This window comes from Cherax quadricarinatus, chromosome 83 (assembly GCF_038502225.1).
Source record: "Cherax quadricarinatus isolate ZL_2023a chromosome 83, ASM3850222v1, whole genome shotgun sequence".
Taxonomy (NCBI): Eukaryota; Metazoa; Arthropoda; class Malacostraca; order Decapoda; family Parastacidae; genus Cherax; species Cherax quadricarinatus.
The window spans coordinates 4,347,517-4,369,472 of NC_091374.1; the positions used below are offsets into that span (position 1 = coordinate 4,347,517).

A 21,956-nucleotide genomic window follows, 5' to 3' on the forward strand; every position below is an offset into this window, starting at 1 on the left:
CTACCTAGGTATTTGCAAATCCTTTCTTCTTTCTTTCAACACACCGGCTGTGTCCCACCGAGGCGGGGTGGCCCAAAAGGAAAACGAAAGTTTCTCCTTTTACATTTAGTAATATATACAGGAAAAGAGGTTACTAGCCCCTTGCTCCCGGCATTTTAGTCGCCTCTTACAACACGCATGGCTTACGGAGGAAGAATTCTGTTCCACTTCCCCATGGAGATAAGGGGAAATAAACAAGAATAAGAACTAGAAAGAAAATACAGTAGAAGAAAACCCAGAGGGATGTGTATATATATGCTTGTACATGTATGTGTAGCGTGACCTAAGTGTAAGTAGAAGTAGCAAGACGTACCTGAAATCTTGCATGGTCATGAGACAGAAAAAAGGACACCAGCAATCCTACCATCATGTAAAACAATTACAGGCTTTCGTTTTACACTCACTTGGCAGGACGGTAGTACCTCCCTGGGCGGTTGCTGTCTACCAACCTACTACCTAGGTATTTGCAAATGTCTGTAAATATTTAATTTGGTTTTATTAGAGGAGGAGTGCTTCCAAAAAAATAGGTATACCTATGAAGTTTTCCTAATGCTTTGTGTAAGTGTTCTGTGAAGTCATAATGTGAGCTTTAAATAATTGGAGGTATCAGCATTTTTACAGGCTTAATGGCAGGCCTAAGTGAACTTGTAAATAATATTTCAGATTTGTAATTTTAATACAATGCTGTTATATTGCTCATAAAATATACTTAATAGCATATCATAAATGTATTCAAATATGATGTACTTAAGAATTTTATTGATATTTAAGCCATTATTTTTTATAGCTTGTTAATTTTACCATTGTACCTTGTGGTACTCCCCATTGTATAATGATTTTTGATATGTTTGTGTTACTAATGAGTGTGTTTTATGTTTTAGCCCATCCAAGGGGTGTTTCATGCTTTGGTGACCCCTTCAAGAAAGGTATAAACTCTTAAGTGATGTATAATTTATCTCTGTGACTGCAATCTCTTCCAAGGCTTGAGCAATTTTCAACAAGTCTAATATCTTGTAAACACTGGTTGATGTAGGCTTTAGAGTACTGTTATACTAGAGTATATTTAAATTTTTACTAAATATAGTAAATATAAATTTACAAATATTCACATGCTGTTTTAGTATATAATGTAAATTGTCAGTTTTGTGTAGATAAAATGTGGGACTGTTAGATGTGTGCCTTAACTTATTGGGGATATAAGCTGGCAGTGTCTGCTCCTGCTTATGTACTTATATTACAGCTTTCATAATTTTTTCTTGCTTTTTCTCCTCTTATTTTACAATTTTTTCTTGCTTTTTCTCCTCTTATTTTACTACTACTATTCATGTACAGAAGGGTCTCCACATATACAGCGCCTCTTTTTGATGTTCCACGTTTTTGTTGGCCTTCAGTTGAACTAGTGTTCCACCCACCGGTGAAAATTGCTGGCAGGTGAAACATAATGAACAATGGCTCAATTTGAAGCCAGTGAAAACATGGAACACTGGAAAGAGGTGCTGTATATGCTGGGCCCTCCTATTCCCTTTGACCCATACACAGGTTAGATTAGTTGTAGAATTCTTCACAAAATACACATGGAGGTGCATGTATATGTGTGGGTCCTTGTGCGTGTACTGCCATGCCATCTAATGCACTTTAATTTTTACATTTTGTCTAAAATTTAAGTCACTGAGGTATGCTATGGTGTTAGATAATTTTCAACAAAACAAGAACATAGCATTCTTTTAACAATAACCGATTTGTCATCCTGCCTTACATTATATAATCTGAATTTTTGATTGATAATATTTTACAGATGTAATGTTAGATTATGAGTGTATACAATGCCTGTGAACACCTTTATGAATGATATTGGATTCTACACATATTCACAAAACTATACGAGACAGTAAGGACAAAGATTATTTTAGGAAAGATTGTAAATGTCAGGTAAAAGGCCACAGATGCAACCAATGACATTTTATTGTGGCAATGTTTCGTTTTCCAGGAACTTTGCCAGAGCTCCTGAAGAACGAAATGTTGCCACGATAAAATGTCACGTTAGATGCATCTGTGTTCTTTTACCTAACATTTTGTCGGTATTTCTACCATTATTACCAGAGATTGTAACTGAGAAATTTCAGAAACTCATTAATCAAATATATCTTTGGTATGAAGAAAGCAATGTAAACATTAGGGTTATGAATAACTAAAGTGTAGTGAACACTTATCAGTGTTCAATAATAAACCACATGGAGATAGAAACTCAGGAGATTGATTGAGCTATATATTTTGACCCTCTTTTGGGGTCCTCTTCAGCAGATGCTGAAGAGGATCCCAGAAGGGGGTCAAAATATACAGATCAATCAATCTCCTGAGACTCTGTCTCCATGTGGGTTATTAATGAGCATTAGTTGTTATGTTGACCCAGAGAAATTCTACTGAATCTTTTATTGATTTTTTTTTTTTTTTGAGACTGTCCTGTTCACCAAAGAGCACACCATCACTTCTCACACTCTTTGGAACTCTGATATGCTTATGTTTTTTGCAAATGTAAAAAGATTTGAATCATATGTAAGTAAGGGATGATGCACAATTTTCTTAGGTACCATGAAGTGGAAATTTCAACTACTCAGATATGGAAAACTTGAGGAAATTAAAACTGTATCAGGGTATACGACAAATTCTAATCATACAGTAGAGCAAAAAGTAATGTGAAGGACCTGGGAGTGATAATGTCAGAGGATCTTGCCTTCAAAGACCACAACAATGTATCTACCGCATCAGCTAGGAAAAAGATAGGATGGATAATGAGAACCTTCAAAACTAGGGATGCCAAGCCCAAGCCCATGATGATCCTCTTCAAATCACTTGTTCTCTCTAGGCTGGAATACTGCTGTACACTAACTGCCCCCTTCAAGGCAGGTGAAATTGCTGACCTGGAGAGTGTGCAAAGAACTTTCATGGCACACATAAGTACAATAAGGCACCTAATTTACTGGGAATGGTTGAAGGCCCTTGATTTGTATTCCCTGGAGTGCAGGCAAGAGAGATACATGATAATATACACTTGGAAAATCCTAGAGGGATTAGTACCAAACTTGCACACAAAAATCACTCCCTATGAAAGCAAAAGACTCGGCAGACGATGCAACATTCCCCCAATGAAAAGCAGGGGCTCCATGAGTACAATGAAAGACAACACAATAAGTGTCTGGGGCCCAAGACTGTTCAACTGCCTCCCAGCATACATAAGGGGGATTACCAATGGATCCCTGACTGTCCTCAAGAAGGCACTGGACAGGCACCTAAAGTCAGTACCTGACCAGCTGGGCTGTGGTTCGTACATCAGTTTGCGTGCGGCCAGCAGCAACAGCCTGGTTGATCAGACCCTGACCCGCCACGAGGCCTGGTCTCAGGCCAAGCCATGGGGGCATTGACCCCTGAACCCCTCTCCAGGTAAACCATGCCAATTGGTTCACCAAATGGATGAAATGGTGTATTGCCGACAAGTATTGTGTGAAGACAGAGGCACATGTTACACAACAGTCTTTTACTGGGACAGTTTTTTCCTTTGTGCAGGACTTTATCTGTGTAAAGCAAAATGTTGCCCCAATAATGATTTGTTCTGCTGCTTGTGTGTTTTACTAGAAGGCAGTGGAGATATCACGTCTGAAGGCACGTGTGAGAATTATGCAGAGAATTCGTAGTTTGGAGATTAGTAAGAGGCATGGTGTAACTAAAAGTATTATCCAGAAGGGCTAATGAAGTGGTTTGGAACATAAAGAGTAGTTCAGATTACTATGAATTTTATAATGAATCTGCATGGTAGTATAGTGTTCTCATTTTATACTAAACATGCATTCCAGGCCCATGGCAGTTGCATTAAGCTCAATCAGCTATAACATTTAATTCTGCATAATAAGAATCTTTAACACTGTGAACAGCATTGATTGCATAAGGCAAATGTATATTGCATATATGGATTTACCAGTGAACAGAACATTGCATGATACCAAATTTGAATAAAGAGGGGGAAATGCAGTACTGTTAATTTATGTACTCTGTGTATATGAAAATAAATAGCCTTTTATTTGACCATTACAAACTGTTTAGCTGAAATATAACATTTAAGACCAATGACTTTGATTACGAAATTGTTAAACTCATAATCTAAGAAGGTTTACACCTGTAAAAATAAATAAATCAGTGTTGATATGACCAAGTTGTTGTCTACCAGTAAAATAACTTGGTATGATCAGAGAGAGAGAGAGAATCAGGTGTTGATATTGGCTTCAATTGTCATTATGGTAATGTAAAAACTAAATACTGTGCTATAGGAAGAACTTCACAACTAACCCACAGATTGGAGATTAAACTAAATAGCATTTAGTCTAACTTGAACCACTATCTCAGCTTTATCATGGTCCAGGACTCCCTGAAACAGTTTCAAATTTCATCTTGAATGTCTGGGTTAGTTGTGAATTGTTTGAGAAACAGTATCAAGACTTTTACTGTTAAGAGAACTGTGTAGAGTGGTAAGTGTTGGTGTCAAAAACTGTGAACTTATCCATTGTTAAGTTGAGGTTTTCAGCTCTTGAGTTCAGCATGCATCTCTTCTTTGTTTGCTTAAGCTACATTACCAAAATATTGGTGAGAAAAGATGGGCTGCTTCTGAATTTATTTAGCTACGCATGTACTGGAATAGCTTCACCTTGCATACTAGCTTTTAGTTTTTAAGTTATATTTAAAATTTTTGCATGGCAATTTGTTTATTTGCATTTTTGAAGATATGTTAAAAATGTGGTTAAATAAGTTTCTCTGGGAAGGTGCCTTGGTCCCATTGAGGGGCTCTTGATCCAGGGTATTGGGTTGATCCTGATTGTCTCTCATCCCCAAGAGCTTTATGACCCTCTACAGGTTTAGAGCTCCCCTCATTCATGAATATAATACTAATAATAATTAATTAAGAAATTTAGTGTGCATTGACAATTAGTTCTGCTTTAAATGTTGGTAATTTTTTTTATTATACAGTATGCCATGTTTATGATGTATAAATTATATAGTTTGTTGATTTTGTGTAAAGAAGGAAAGAAAGCTTTGCAAATCTTTATAATCTTAAGAGATGAGAGTAATTAGTCATAAATTTTGGACAGTAAATGTTGTGAATTTATTATCAAAGATATTACTCAATTATTTCAGAATAAATCTGTATGATCTTCAGAAAATTATTATACAAGAGTACACATATATTTGTGATAACAACTGTAGTGCTTTTCTGGTCAGTGATATTACATAATATTTTAATATTACAAGATTCCTGCTTTATAACTGTTTACATTTTAACAGAGAATGCTTGGTGTGAGCCGAGACGCTGTGATTACACTGGCCTCTACTACTGCCCTGCCTGCCACTGGAACTCTCGAATGGTACTGCCAGCAAGAGTGATACATAACTGGGACTATGATGAATGTGTTGTGAGCAGGCAGGCCAAACAGTTCCTCTTACTGATGAAGAATAAATCAGTACTTCATTTAGAGAAACTCAATCCTCACCTCTTCAAATTTGTTGAGGAACTCATCTCTGTGAAGGTAGGAGTTTGGTTGGATAAAATATATTTTCAGTGATAAATAGCTCAGTTTTAGATGAATAAGAGAAATGTACATTTGTGTGTCTTTACTCACGAAATCATATTAATACGATTGCAAACTAACCACGGATTGGATGTGGTTCGAATCCCACCCGTTCTGTGGCTTGTGTATCTTTATGAAGTTGTTTTGGCAGCCAGTGACTTGATCAGTACAATACAAAGAATAATACTGGAGAAGTTGGAAGATTTGTGTATCATTAATATATAATAACTCATCTTTAGTTGTCACATGAAGATCAACTCAGAGAGAAGAGCATCTCCCTTCACTTGTTACCCTTCATGGGGGCATCTCCCTTCACTTGTTAGACTTCATGGGGGCATCTCCCTTCACTCATTACCCTTCATGGGGTATCTCCCTTCACTTGTTACCCTAGATAGGGCATCTCCCTTCACTTGTTACCCTTCATGGGGGCATCTCCCTTCACTTGTTAGACTTCATGGGGGCATCTCCCTTCACTCATTACCCTTCATGGGGTATCTCCCTTCACTTGTTACCCTAGATAGGGCATCTCCCTTCACTTGTTACCCTTCATGGGGGCATCTCCCTTCACTTGTTAGACTTCATGGGGGCATCTCCCTTCACTCATTACCCTTCATGGGGTATCTCCCTTCACTTGTTACCCTAGATAGGGCATCTCCCTTCACTTGTTACCCTTCATGGGGCATCTCCCTTCACTCATTACCCTTCATGGGGCATCTCCCTTTGCACATTACTCTTCATGGGGCATCTCCCTTTGCACATTACCCTTCATGGGCATCTCCTTTCACTTGTTACCCTTCATGGGGCATCTCCCTTCACTCATTACCCTTCATGGGGGATCTCCCTTCACTCATTACCCTTCATGGGGCATCTCCCTTCACTCATTACCCTTCATGGGGCATCTCCCTTTGCACATTACTCTTCATGGGGCATCTCCCTTTGCACATTACCCTTCATGGGCATCTCCTTTCACTTGTTACCCTTCATGGGGCATCTCCCTTCACTTGTTACCCTTCATGGGACATCTCCCTTCACTTGTTACCCTTCATGGGGCATCTTCCTTCACTTGTTATCCTTCATGAGGCATCTCTCTTCAATTGTTATCCTTCATGAGGCATCTCCCTTCACTCATTACCCTTCATGGGGCATCTCCCTTCACTTGTTATCCTTCATGGGGCATCTCCCTTCACTTGTTATCCTTCATGAGGCATCTCTCTTCACTTGTTATCCTTCATGAGGCCTCTCCCTTCACTCATTACCCTTCATGGGGCATCTCCCTTTGCACATTACCCTTCATGGGTGTTACGGTCCCCTGCCAAACTAGCGGTTAAATAGTTAACCTGCCGGCCGGCAGTACCACTGGGTACGTCATCAAACCCAATGTGGGGACTGCTGAGCCGGCTTTAGAAGCAGTAAGTACCTGAACACCTCACGGTACGCATCTAAGCAGTAACTACCAGAACACCTTATGGTAGACATCTACTGGCAGTAGAGTATTTGTCTGACCGTCTTATTATATATATCTACTGGCGTTAGAGGAAGCGCTCACCTATATAATATTAAAGATTAATTTAATGTGTATATATGTATCCCGAACTTTTATATTACTAACACTAATGTAAAACCCAATTAGTGTTTTTGTAATAATGGAGCATCTCCCTTTGCATATTACCCTTCATGGGGCATCTCCCTTTGCACATCACCCTTCATGGGGCATCTCCCTTTGCACATTACCCTTTGTGGGGCATCTCCCTTCACTTTTTATCCTTCATGAGGCATCTCTCTTCACTTGTTACCCTTCATGAGGCATCTCTCTTCACTTGTTACCCTTCATGAGGCATCTCCCTTCACTTATCCTTCATGAGGCATCTCTCTTCACTTGTTATCCTTCATGAGGCATCTCTCTTCACTTGTTATCCTTCATGAGGCTTCTCTCTTCACTTGTTATCCTTCATGAGGCATCTCTCTTCACTTGTTATCCTTCATGAGGCATCTCTCTTCACTTGTTATCCTTCATGAGGCATCTCTCTTCACTTGTTATCCTTCATGAGGCATCTCTCTTCAATTGTTATCCTTCATGAGGCATCTCTCTTCACTTGTTATCCTTCATGAGGCATCTCCCTTCACTTGTTATCCTTCATGAGGCATCTCCCTTCACTTGTTATCCTTCATGAGGCATCTCTCTTCACTTATCCTTCATGAGGCATCTCTCTTCACTTGTTATCCTTCATGAGGCATCTCTCTTCAATTGTTATCCTTCATGAGGCATCTCTGTTCACTTATCCTTCTTGAGGCATCTCTGTTCACTTATCCTTCATGAGGCATCTCCCTTCACTTGTTATCCTTCATGAAGCATCTCCCTTCAGTTATCCTTCATGAGGCATCTCTCTTCACTTGTTATCCTTCATGAGGCTGCTCTAAGGAATTGGAGCTATTCTCATCTTGGATGTGTTGTATGACCCACATGGGTTCACACTAACCCATGAATTAATTAATAATTTATGGCCACCTTAACCCAGCACACACAGTGTACAGGCTCACTTTGTGAATTCACTATTATGCAATGTCCCATCTTTGTTAGTGATTATGTATGTTTCACTTACATATGTTTTATGTGATCGATGTGTCTCGCAAAGTGTATCAAAGATTCTTATGAAGAATTGAGTTCTGATTGACCGAAATACAGCTGCCCAGGGAGTGGAATGTATCTACCACATGAAGCAGGGAAGCCTGTACTTTACCAATGTTTTGCCTGAATGTATCTACCACATGAAGCAGGGAAGCCTGTACTTTACCAATGTTTTGCCTGAATGTATCTACCACATGAAGCAGGGAAGCCTGTACTTTACTAATGTTTTGCCTGAATGTATCTACCACATGAAGCGGGGAAGCCTGTACTTTACCAATGTTTTGCCTGAATGTATCTACCACATGAAGCGGGGAAGCCTGTACTTTACCAATGTTTTGCCTGAATGTATCTACCACATGAAGCGGGGAAGCCTGTACTTTACCAATGTTTTGCCTGAATGTATCTACCACATGAAGCGGGGAAGCCTGTACTTTACCAATGTTTTGCCTGAATGTATCTACCACTTGAAGCAGTGGGAAGCCTGTACCTTACCAATGTTTCGCCTTCTTCAGAAACTCCGAGAAGACTTGCTCATCATGAAGCAGTACTTGGGCACCTGTCGAACAGCCCAGGAATCACGAATGCTTAGACAGTTAGAGGCACGGCAGCACTTCGTGGAGAATGCACACATGTACTCTCTACAAGATTTAATTGATATTAATTCTGGAGCATTGGTGGAGTACCTTAAAAAAGTTCATAGCAGCTTCTCATCTCACATCAAAAAAGAGTGTTTGGTAATGATTTTTCTTATATGTTATTGGTGTACCAGCCACATATTTTTTAGTCTCAAAATATTGCCAGATACAGTAGTTTTTAGTTATACTAGATAATTTTTTTATTTAAAAATTAAAGAGGATCTTACAGGACATTAATTATGGTTCCCTGATAGCAATGACTAAGAAATAAATTTATTGGTGCCAGTTTGTTTACTACCAGGTATCTTGTTTAAGGGCACATCACAATAAGTTATGCATTCTTTTCTTGTAAAAATCACACCTAAGTGTATGTACATGTACTATATACTGTATATTACTTTATGCTGTATATCTTTCTTTCTTTCTTTCAACACACCGGCCGTATCCCACTAAGGCAGGGTGGCCCAAAAAGAAAAACGAAAGTTTCTCTTTTTAAATTTAGTAATTTATACAGGAGAAAAGGTTACTAGCCCCTTGCTCCCGGCATTTTAGTCGCCTCTTACAACACGCATGGCTTACGGAGGAAGAATTCTGTTCCACTTCCCCATGGAGATAAGAGGAAATAAACAAGAACAAGAACTAGAAAGTAAATAGAAGAAAACCCAGAGGGGTGTGTATATATATGCTTGTGCAAGACTGGTATACAATACTGACAAGATGAAAGTTAAGACACTTGTGCAACATCTGGTTATCTTTATTGTAGATGTTTCGCCATCCAGTGGCTTTATCAATACAAATTCTTGGACATAATAAGAAAAACGAAGAACTATATACAAAAGATGAGGTAATCAGTCCCTCGGCCTTGGAGGTGGTGTTTAGAGCACAGTGGTTGTAGAGATTCTCTACAACCACGGTGCTCTAAACACCACCTCCAAGGCCGAGGGACTGATTACCTCATCTTTTGTATATAGTTCTTCGTTTTTCTTATTATGTCCAAGAATTTGTATTGATAAAGCCACTGGATGGCAAAACGTCTACAATAAAGATAACCAGATGTTGCACAAGTGTCTTAACTTTCTTCATATATATGCTTGTACATGTATGTGTAGTGTGACCTAAGTGTAAGTAGAAGTAGCAAGGCATATCTGAAACCTTGTGTGTTTGTGAGACAGAAAAATGGACACCAGCAATCCTACCATCGTGTAAAACAATTACAGGCTTTCGTTTTACACTCACTTGGCAGGACGGTAGTACCTCCCTGGGCAGTTGCTGTCTACCAACCTACTACCTAGGATATGTGCTATGTACTGTATATATACTATGTACTGTATATTTTTTGTGTATCTGAAAATTTTTAATAAATAATTGTAGCATTTTCATGGATTGTAGGGAATTTAACTGAGGATAAGAATTTGCAAACCCACTAATCTACTGATCATGCTGACATGAACTTCATAGGAAGGGTTTAGACCCATCCTATACTGGACTGGGCAATGTTGGCAGTGGTTTCTAATCATGATTTTGAATAGTTACAAAACAGTGCACCATCACTCATTATTGAGCTGTCTTTCTAGAAGTGCACCGACATCACAACCCAGGTGATCCATCAAACTGCAACATTCCCAACTATGGAAGTCTAGGCACTCTACTGTACTTTCCACTTTCAGAAAAGTCTTGCTAACCAGTTTTCATAAATTCATTCATATCTTCTACCTTGCTTGTCATGTCCAATCCCCAGTAATCACTTGTCTCCACTCACTATTTTTTTCTGCTTTTTATCATCCTGCATGTGAAAAACACTTGATGCAGGAAAAATTAGATCATTAACTTATTCCACAGCAATCCTTCCATCAGCCCAACTAAGTGATACACATGTACAGGAGGGCCTTGCTTATACAGCAGGTTAAGTTCCAGGATACTGTAGGGCCCTGCTTATACAGAAGGTTAGGTTCTGGGCTACTGCTGTAAATTGAATCACAGCCATTTTTACTTTCAAATGCATATAAAACCCTAGTAACATGTTTACACTAATATATATTAAGTGAACAATATAGCTAGGCCTAAAAATGTATATATAGTACACACATTACATTCTTTCTTCTTTCAATGCACCGGCTGTATCCCACCGAGGCGGGGTGGCCCAAAGAGAAAAACAAAAGTTTCTCTTTATAAATTTAGTAATGTATACAGGAGAAGGGGTTACTAACCCCTTGCTCTTGGCATTTTAGTCGCCTCTTACGACACGCATGGCTTACGGAGGAAGAATTCTGTTCCACTTTATGAAGATATGAGGAAATAAACAAGAATTAGTAAGAAGATATAAGTAAGGGGATATACATGCTTGTACATGCATATGTAGTGTGACCAAATTGTAAGTAGAAGTAGCAAGACATTCATGAAATCTTGCATGTTTATGACAAAAAAACACCAGCAATCCTACCATCATGTAAAACAATTACAGACTTTTGTTTTACACTCACTTGGCAGGATGGTAGTACCTCCCTGGGCGGTTGCTGTCTACCAACCTACTACCTAGACACATTACATACTTTAAAATATTTTCTTCCATAGCTTATAGTGAGTGGTGAATATATTTATTGTAGGAAGCCTGAGTAAATGAAGAATGAGTATAATTGAAAATTGCTGTACAGTGGTACCCCGAGTTTTGGCCATAATTCGTTCCAGAAGGCTGTTCGAGTGCCATTACCCAATGAATTTGTTCCCATAAGGAATAATGTAAATTAGATTAGTCTCAAAAATACACTTACAAAAGCACTTACAATGATACACTTACATAATTGCTCGAGTCGGGAGCTGTACATAACTCGGGGTACCACTGTATTAGTGAAATGCTGTAAAGTGTGGCCCATCTTCCCTCATGTTTTGTTAGTACAATGATATAAATTTAATATACAGTATATTATGATCTTAGCATTAGTATTTATCATTGTGCAGTTTCTTAAAAATATATTATTTTGTTCTACAGGTTTGCCAGGGAAAAGGATATATCTGTGAAATATGTGACAATAATGAGATTATATTCCCCTTTGATAATGGTGTAATTGTTTGTAATGGATGTTCGGCCACCCTCCATCATCTGTGTTACACTCGCAACACCAAGTGCCCAAAATGTGCACGACAAGAAGCAAGACGGAAACAAGAGTCTGATGATAAATAGTGTGTAGACACAGGGCTGGATTAAGGTATGGGCTTAGGGACTGCAGCCCAGGGGCCTCCGCCAGCTGGAGGGCCTCCATGGGTGTTCTCAGTAACTTACAATTTACTGATGTTTTGGAGAAATTTGTTTCCAAGAAATTACACAAAGAAAATGTTTGAATTTTAATTGTGGTTAGTCTTGTAAATATAAATTTAATATATCTTTAACTTTTTACCCCTTGAAAATATTGGGGGCCCCACAGTACCTGTAGCCCAGGTGCCTCACAGTACCTATAGCCCAGGGGCCTCACAGTACCTGAAGCCCAGGGGCCTCACAGTACCTGTAGCCCAGGGGCCTCACAGTACCTGTAACCCAGGGGCCTCACAGTACCTGTAGCCCAGGGGCCTCACAGTACCTGTAGCCCAGGGGCCTCACAGTACTTGTAGCCCAGGGGCCTCACAGTACCTGTAGCCCAGGGGCCTCACAGTACCTGTAGCTTAGGGGCCTCACCATATCTGTAGCCCAGGGGCCTCACAGTACCTGTAGCCCAGGGGCCTCACAGTACCTGTAGCTTAGGGGCCTCACAGTATCTGTAGCCCAGGGGCCTCACAGTACCTGTAGCCCAGGGGCCTCACAGTACCTGTAGCCCAGGGGCCTCACAGTACCTGTAGCCCAGGGGCCTACAAAATCTTAATCTGGCTCTGTGTAGACATGAGAGATGCAGGGATGCATTTTTGCCACATCTCTCTGCAAGTTTATTTGTTAACCCTTTCAGGGTCCCCAGGCCCTCTCCCAGACTTGTTCTCAGGGTCGCCCAAATTTCAAAAAAAAATAAAAAAAAATATTTCTTATGAAAACATAGAGAATCTTTTCCCGATCATAATGACACCAAAAGTATGAAATTGATGGAAAACTTACGGAATTATGCTCTCGCAAAGTTAGCGGTCTCGACGATGTTTACGCATCGGCGATTTTGCCCACTTTGAGCCCTATTTTCGGCCAATTCCAGTGTACTAGTTGACAAAAATCATAACCATTTTGCTAGAACTCCATTTTTTCTATTGAATGAGTACAAGAAACCACCATTTACCGATTTCAACTATCCAATACAGTGGTCAGAATTTAGCAATTTTGCCAATTTCACACAAATTTCAAAAGATGCCAATTTCCAAATAGGGTCCAGAATAAACAAGAAAGACATTCCTGGCACTAAAATAACATTTCCTCTGTTCATTAGTCACTTCCCCACGCCCCTCTTACATTCTTTTGCTTTCCACTTTGAATTTTTATTCTCACAAAAAATAGAAGATTTACTTTTATGCAGACTACTGAATTAGTGTAGAAATGGTATAAATAATATTGGCGCACTTGTGAAAGACTATTAGACTCACTAGTTGACGTGTATTGGACGCTTAGCATGATTTGTTTACTTTTGAACTTTGGTAAAAATCGAACATTTCTGCTACTTTGAGCTCAATTTCAAGATACTTTTCTTTGTAAAACCAGTCAAAATCATCTCAATTTCTGTAATATGTTTACCATTCTATAAAATGAGACCAGGAAAACTAGAATACAAAATTAAATACCATACGAAAATACAGTGCAAATTCGCTGTTTGCATTCAAAAACATGGTCAAAGTTTTTTTTTTCTCATTACGCACTGTGTGCTGCAGGGTTTTTTTTATACTGCGCACACTGACCACATAGACCCATTCTTTCATATGTAGGCCTACCATCTTTCTCTCACTAGATTTGAGGGCGCTAGAATTTAGGCGTACTAGTACGTCAAAAACCCTGGTGCGTAAGCCATACTAGTACGTCCAAAACCCTGAAAGGGTTAAGGGACAACATCTGATATAATACATATGATCTATTAAATCCATGCTCTTGAAATTATTTCAAACATTTAATGATAGACTTGATGACAGATTTAGGTGTGAAAATTCCCAATTTAAGTAAATAAATATAGCTTTAAATTGTTTACTTATTATGAATTATTTTATTGTAGTACAAAATATTGGTATACAGTATATCCAATTGCAAATTTTATAATAATGAAAATATCAATGTTTTGAGTATGGGCCTAAATAAGACATCTGTAACGATGTATATCATGGAGAAAACTAAAATGACAGGAATTAAAGGTGAGAGTAGGCCTATGTCATACACATGAAGTGACAATTGTAAACCAACTTCTTCAAGTAAATCATTCATTTTCCAACTTGTTATTTTGTACCATTTTCTGCAGGATTTAATCTGAGACTGAAATTAAACATTAGTTTTTTAAGTTAGATTTGATTAGGACATTATCTCTACCTGAAGATAAAATCCCAAGAAAAGTTTATTATTATAATATCAATATGATATACCATATTTTCTGACATATAAGGTGCATGATCATATGAGATATATAAGACTACGTTTCCAAGCAGTTGTAATGTAACGTTACTTGGAGTTTACCTGGAGAGAGTTCCGGGGGTCAACGCCCCCGCGGCCCGGTCTGTGACCAGGCCTCCTGGTGGATCAGAGCCTGATCAACCAGGCTGTTACTGCTGGCTGCACGCAAACCAACGTACGAGCCACAGCCCGGCTGATCAGGAACCGACTTTAGGTGCTTGTCCAGTGCCAGCTTGAAGACTGCCAGGGGTCTGTTGGTAATCCCCCTTATGTATACTAAAGCGTACTAAAGCGCACCCTGACCTTGAGCATATAAGGCGCAGGGTGATTTTCCAATACTTTTTGTGGGAGAAAAGTATGCCTTATATGCCTGAAAATCTGGTAAGACTAGCACATATTACTGGTTGATAATTGTTACTCTAAGTTTGTATAAGTTGTATCATATACTTGTAGAAATAAAGATTATAATTATTATTAAAGCAGGTATAATTATTTAGGTACACTTATTTTCGAAAATACATTTGCTCAAGAGTACTAAAATGGTTCGGAATTACGGTACAATTAAATCACATTATTATTATTGTAATCAAGGGGAAGTGCTAAACCGAAGGAATATACAGCGCCTGGGGAGGGGGATGTGGAAGGCATTCAGGCTTAATTCGGGGACCCCTCAGGGAAGGTTCCTTGATGTTGGTGAGGGGCTCTTGATTTCGGGAATTGGATCTGTTCTCCAGTTCCCCAAATTAAGCCTGAATGCCTTCCACATCCCCCCCAGGCGCTGTATAATCCTACGGGTTTAGCCCTTCCCCTTGATTATAATAATCGGGGAACTGGAGCACAGATCCAATTCCCTAAATCAAGAGCCCCTCATCAATATCAAGAAACCTTCCTTGAGGGGAATTAAATCACAGAATGGGTGGGATTTGATCATATGGTTATACGAGTTTGCAAATATGTTATTACGACTTAGTTTCCACGAGTTACAGTACAATATTTTATCCTTAGTCTTCGGTTCGGAAAAATAACATGAGAGTTCTGTACGAAATTACGGGACAGTATTTCTTGTAAGATAGGAAAACCGGAGGAAAAAACCGTAGCGAAGCTTAATGCCAGCTTTAATTTCAGCTTCAGCTTGTGGCCCGGTGGCCTGGTGGCTAAAGCTCCCGCTTCACACACGGAGGGCCCGGGTTCGATTCCCAGCGGGTGGAAACATTTCGACACGTTTCCTTACACCTGTTGTCCTGTTCACCTAGCAGCAAATAGGTACCTGGGTGTTAGTCGACTGGTGTGGGTCGCATCCTGGGGGACAAGATTAAGGACCCCAATGGAAATAAGTTAGACAGTCCTCGATGATGCACTGACTTTCTTGGGTTATCCTGGGTGGCTAACCCTCCGGGGTTAAAAATTCGAACGAAATCTTATCTTATCTTCAAGGTTTAGGTTAGGTAAAATCTGTCAGGTAACAGGACAAGTGTTTCCTGGCGCGGGTTTTAGTCATATGATGACCCACAGCTGGAGCTTTTGGTCATCTGACAGAGGCCTTCCACTGGGTTACCCCTCCACCCTTTAAAAATTATGGTTATGATTACAAACAATTCTTTCAAGCTTCCTAATGAAATACATAAAATGAAATGTGCAGTACGAGATGTTGGGCAATTACCTGTGCTAGAGGTCAGGGTTGCCAAGGTAGCGTTGACTGCGCTAGATTTAGCGAGCTTTTATATGATTGGACGCAGTTTAATCATCCCGAAATTTAAGAGCTTTATGAGCGTTCTAAATGTTTTTGAAATCTAGTTAAATATGCATATGTAATAAAAAAGAACCTAAATAAATATAATGAAATACAGTAAAACTTGGCTTAATAATGAGTCTCGCCAGGAAACTTTCTGAAGGTCTGGTTAGACACGACCACACCAAGTACTGAACGTGACGCACGTAAGTGATAGTGTCCTGGACTGTAAGTGAACCTGTGACTGTGTGATTAGCGCTTCTTTTTTATTATAATAATAATGTGACTGTGTGAAATGTCCCTCATACCAGTTCCACTTTTGTTAGATCCTCCCTTGTGTTACCCGTTACCCTTACTATTATTACTGTCTCTCTATTTGCTCTGACTATTCTTACACACACACATCGGCCGTTTCCCACCCAATCAGGGTGACCCAAAAAAGAAAAAACACTTTCATCATTATTCACTCCATCACTGTCTTGCCAAAAGCGTGCCAACACTACAGTTTAAAAACTGCAACATATCTCCACTCCTTCAGAGCTCTGGCACTGTACTTTATTCCTTATGAACAAGAAATATACTCAACATTTCTGAGTCCAGTTACTGGAGATACCAAAAATGGTGAAGGAAAATAAAGGGTGATGACAAAATATTTTTGTAAGTACTGCAGATATTCAATTGCAGCTAAATTAAGTGATAATGAAAGGCACAAAAATACAAATACTGACAAGCACAAAAAAACTAATGCACTATTCAGTACACAAAGATAAACCATAATTCAATTAAAAAAAATAAGCGATGTAAGAACAAGGAAATACGTCTTTGTTCATTGCTGAACATTGTTCACTACGGATAGTTAACCATTTAAGTGAACTGCAAAGAACATTTTGCTGACAGTTCTGGTTGTAAGAGCCTAAAGCTAGTAAGTAAGTTTATTCAGGTATACACAAATACGGTTACATAGACTATCATACATAGCAGCATATGTGTAAAGTGTCTAGGATAACCCAAAAAGTCAGACAGATTGACTTATTTCCATTATTGGGGGCAAAATGTAGAGCAATTGTTTACAATGTACTTGCATGATATTTTAATGATGACTTGAAAACTGATATTGGAAATAGTAAATTAGATAAGATGTTCTGATTTTTAACCCCGGAGGGTTAGCCACCCAGGATAACCCAAGAAAGGAGTGCGTCATCGAGGGACAGTCTGTCTTGTTTCTATTGGGGTCCTAAATCTTGTTCCCCAGGATGCCACCCACACCAGTCGACTAACATCCAGGTACCTACTTGTTAAGTGAACAGGACAGCAGGTGTAACGAAACACGCCCAGTGTTTCCACCCATGCCGGGGACTGAACCATGGACACTAAGTGTGTGAAGCGAAAGCTATGCCTACCAGGCCAAGGGGCCTCCCCCCCTGATTAATAGCATATTGGTAGATGAAAGTAATATTTCTGTAACGAACCTATTATGTATAACTATTAGGTATTATTCTGAGACAAAAGCAAGAAATTGTGGTTACTTATTTAGACCTAGTTGAGCTGTGTGACTGCAGTTCTGATGCAATATGAGAGGCTTTAAAGGAATCCTTAAAAAGTAATGGATGCATATTAGCTTCTCAACAATCGCAAGAACGTTTCTTTGTCAAGATTGATACTGAACATATCAACTCCAGGCTGAGGGACTGATTACTTCATATTCTACCGTTGTTCTCTATATTGGACTGAAAAAGGCACTGGCTGGCGAAACGTTTCCTCAGTAAAGATTCCCAAATGTTACATAGGGTGTCTCTTCAACTGGAGTAAGAAACGTTTTTAAGCGACTTTTCATGCAGATTTAGCTCGTTTTAGCAAAAGTCTAGCGCAATTTTATAATCTCCTTTGGCAACCCTGGCCATCATGATGGAGGGGAGGAACATGTGTCAGTGCACCTGTGACAGCCAAGGAGGGAGGTGCTACTATATCATTCTTCCCTTCAACGTGATAATTGTCCTTGCACATTATTTCCCTACCAGCATACAAGTGTTGACCTTGTGGGAAAATACACTTATGTACAGCTCAGGACATCTACTAAAGGAAACATTTCACCACAAGTGGCTTCTTCAGTCCTAATAGATAACTATGGAGTATATATAATGGCAGTATATATAATAGGTATATATAATGTCACAGCATCATGTTACTCATAGTAACGTGATTTTTCAGGTGTTTTTACACTCGTTACTCTAACAGTGACCCTATTTTAACTACAAAACCCACTGGATAATTATCACGAGGCGTTATAAGCTGTTACAAATATTTCGTAATGTCATAATAGACCTTTCAGACTCATTATCCTGACAACTCAAAAAAAAAAAAGGGAAAAAAATGTGTGCATGAGTGAGAAAATCTATTTTAAACTAAAACCAATTGTTCAACCTTGCATGGACGCTAACATGTGTATATAGTGGGAGAGATGAGACATACACCAGTGATATGAGTACCCATGAGGATATTTTGTGGTGAGTGATGAGTAATGATGGTGTCAGGTGGGCGTGGGTGGGCGGGGGTGCTGCTGCTGCTCGTGGATGTCTTCTCTACATTGTACACCACCCACGCACACATACCAGGTAATTATGTGATTGTCTATATTCCTTAACCCTCGTAGGTATATACACAGTTTACCTAATCCCTGTATTAGGTATTAAAGTAGTAGTCAGCATGCTAAGTAGTTATGACCTTTATTCCTGAACTCTCATAGGTATATACATCGAGAGGTGTGTATGTATATATATACACTGAAAGTTTACTAATACTAGGTATTGCTGTATGACCCTTGTGGGTTTAGCGCTTAGTTATGATTATAATATATTAGGTATTAAAGTACCAGTCAACATACCAGGTAATTATATAACCTTTATACCTTATTATTCGTAGGTATATACACCCCAAGGTGTATATACCCAGACTTTACGTAATCCCAATATTAGGTATTAAAATATCCCTGACTGGTGGTGGGCCGGTTACATGCAACCTTAATGACCCTCGTGTAGTCGTTAGGCTTTAAACGTAATTAAGCAGTAATATCTATTTCTTCAGTGTTAATGACACCAACCAAGATAAAGAACTATTTCAGTTATTTTCAGGGTAGACAAGCAAAATCCACAACTCTTGTATATAATTCTGTTCAAAGAGATTTTATAATAATAATGTAGTCATTACTATTATTTTTGCTAGGCTCGGATCTCCATAATCACCCTGCTATTACTAGTAACAGTAAGGTGGTTATGGGGATCTGGTCCTTATGTAAATTTGGTGATAATTTACTCCCCCCAAAAAATGTCCAGTATAGCATGGTTCCGCCATGAACTTTGCCTTATGATCTGCAAATATAAGAAACGTATCTAACCTAACGAGATCCAACCTAAAATAACCTAACGTAGTAACCTTAATCCGTCAGTGGTAGATATGGGACGGACAACCTTTCTTTACGTTCGCTGTGATTGGCCAGCAGTGTAAATACTAACCGATGATTTAAAAAATCTAACAGTTGATTTATTATTATTAAAGGGGAAACTGCAATATCCTTAGGGATCATAAAGCACCTGGATAATAGGGCATAATCAGGCTTTATCCAAGGAAGGGGAGGGCATTTCTAATTCCGTGGATCAAAAGCGCTTCACAAGCATCAACAACCAACCCCTCCCTTCCCTTCATAAAAGCCAATACAGGTTAGCGCATATAGCAGCCAATATAAAAGTAACCTTCCTGTGTGATGGCGTGTTAGGTAAACGCAGCTCATACTCTAATCTTGTATATTATATAGATCAGGGAAGCCGTACACTGGGGCTGGTTCCAACTTTTATGAATACAGAATGAAGGGCTGCAAGGATTCCTGGCTATTTTTGAAGTTCCTCCTCGGCGGAGCTAAGGCATTATTTATTATTTTCCCATATGTACAGTACCAGCTCTCTAAATCTAATAATATTGATTTTTTGTGCGAATTGTTTTGGGGGGATTTCATCAAAAATAATGCCTTAATTTAGCAACATTTAATAGCCTAGGTAAGATTCGTTCAAGAAGCAGGACAAGTGTTTCCTGACGCGAGTCTCGGTCATGAGACGACTCGTCACTGGAGCTTTTGGTCAGTGACCAAAAGGGTTTACCCATTTAAAAATTAAGAATGTCATTCAATAACCGAATTCCTTTCAACGTAAAGTACAGATATTATATATATCTCACTGAATTTGTTAGCGTGTTCTCTTCAGCATGAACTGCCCTGGGCGAAGTGAGGTGTATGTATTATATCAGCCATAATCATTACGTATGCAGCCTACTATCTTGAATCAAACAGTACCCCGATAATGATGAACTGACCTATTCTGTCATAGATGGACTGTTGGTTCAACTCAATTCTTAGGTTATATATTTTGGTAGTTGGATGGCGGCTTAAATTTTCGTTAACTACCTGCTACCTACCTGGAGTCTACCAGGAGGGTATTCCGGGGATCAACGCCCCTGGGGCCTGGTCCACAACCAGGCCTCCCGGTGGATCAGGGCTTGATCAACCAGGTTGTTACTGCTGGCCGCACGTAGCCCGGCGTACGAACCACAGCCCGGCTGATCCGACACCTACTTTAGTATTTGTCCAGCTCCCTCTTGGAGGCAGCCAGGGGCTGCCTTCATATCTTGATTTTTTTGTTTATCGAGTCAGTAGCGCAGGGACATTTTCTATAACGCTTATGATGTATGCTTATACATGTATATCATTATGTAGTACTGATATTATACTCCACTTCTGTACCGTGTCATCATTTTAAATGGTTCTATCCTCTTATGACATTTTTATACTACCTCGTTTATTTGATCATATACACCTAGATATAATTAGTAAGGACCTCAGTTAATAACTTGTCCGGTTAGATAATTATAGTAAGGTATATCCCGTCAATGATTTGTCATGTTAGACACTTATAATTGTGTCCTGTGATATGCTCATTTAAAATGTCCATATATGCCTTGAAACATGCTAGAATGCTTTTGTTTCCGCTACTGATGTTATAAACTGCACTTACATTTTGCACCAAGTTCTTTGTACCATGCATTTTGACACAACATGGTTTAGGTTTAATATATCAGAGTACCGTGCAAGGAACACACAAGCCTTCGTTTCGTGGTTAAAGCTACAGTATTTACCTTCTGTCTTCTTTACAATTACCATTATTTGGTAAACGGATACCTTTTACTCAACACTTGAATACTTGCAGCAGGTAATGGAGCTTTTTGATTCAAGTTTCTTACAAGGACTGATATGATTTCTTCCACAAGAAATAACATTCTAGAAATTTTGGAGTTTTCTAACACAGTTTCCACAGGCTACGATCCACAACAGTCAGCTGAAACACGGGTATAAATTTTTACTGCTAATGGGTAGTGGGCAGCAAGTGTATAAGGAAACTCCAAAAATGTTTTTTACCGCGCCAGAGAATCGAACCCAGACCCTTGCGATCGTGAGCAGGATACTCTCCTCTCTCTCTCCCTAACTAATCCAACTATTTCATGGGGGAGGGAGGGTCACAGGGGTAGGGAGAAAAGAAGGGAATGTATTTTTGGATCTTGTCTGCTTGTATGTGCGTTCGGTATCTTCATTGTGTGGTGTTCTGCTGGCCGTGACTATGGCTTTCTCTGCTGTCATATAGTTATGACTGCATCTGTATTCTGGGTGTGACTACGGTAGCTATTTTGTCCTGTAAAAAGATTAAAGAGGAAACTGAAAAAT

General features: G+C 39.3%; 2 protein-coding genes across 18 annotated transcripts in view; both read left to right on the forward strand.

Moving 5' to 3' along the window:
* Positions 1–14,290, forward strand: part of DEF8 (differentially expressed in FDCP 8 homolog) — a 41,079-nt gene extending 26,789 nt beyond the window's left edge. For 5 of the 7 annotated variants that reach the window (XM_053796207.2, XM_053796210.2, XM_070102735.1 and 2 more), the window contains 4 exons: positions 921–965; positions 5,368–5,609; positions 8,790–9,011; positions 11,899–14,290. In XM_053796207.2, coding sequence (XP_053652182.1) covers positions 921–965; positions 5,368–5,609; positions 8,790–9,011; positions 11,899–12,090 — 701 coding nt within the window. In that variant the 3' untranslated portion in view covers positions 12,091–14,290. The remainder of the gene's footprint in view (positions 1–920; positions 966–5,367; positions 5,610–8,789; positions 9,012–11,898) is intronic. The other 2 variants (XM_053796209.2, XM_053796211.2) reach the window with 1 other exon arrangement.
* Positions 14,291–17,939: 3,649 nt separating this feature from the next.
* The window catches only part of LOC128702254 (uncharacterized), a 64,142-nt gene continuing 60,125 nt past the window's right edge, over positions 17,940–21,956 (forward strand). For 4 of the 11 annotated variants that reach the window (XM_070102736.1, XM_070102738.1, XM_070102740.1 and 1 more), the window contains exon 1: positions 17,951–18,807. In XM_070102736.1, coding sequence (XP_069958837.1) covers positions 18,714–18,807 — 94 coding nt within the window. In that variant the 5' untranslated portion in view covers positions 17,951–18,713. Of the gene's footprint in view, positions 18,808–21,956 lie in introns of all 11 variants that reach the window. The other 7 variants (XM_070102746.1, XM_070102744.1, XM_070102745.1 and 4 more) reach the window with 3 other exon arrangements.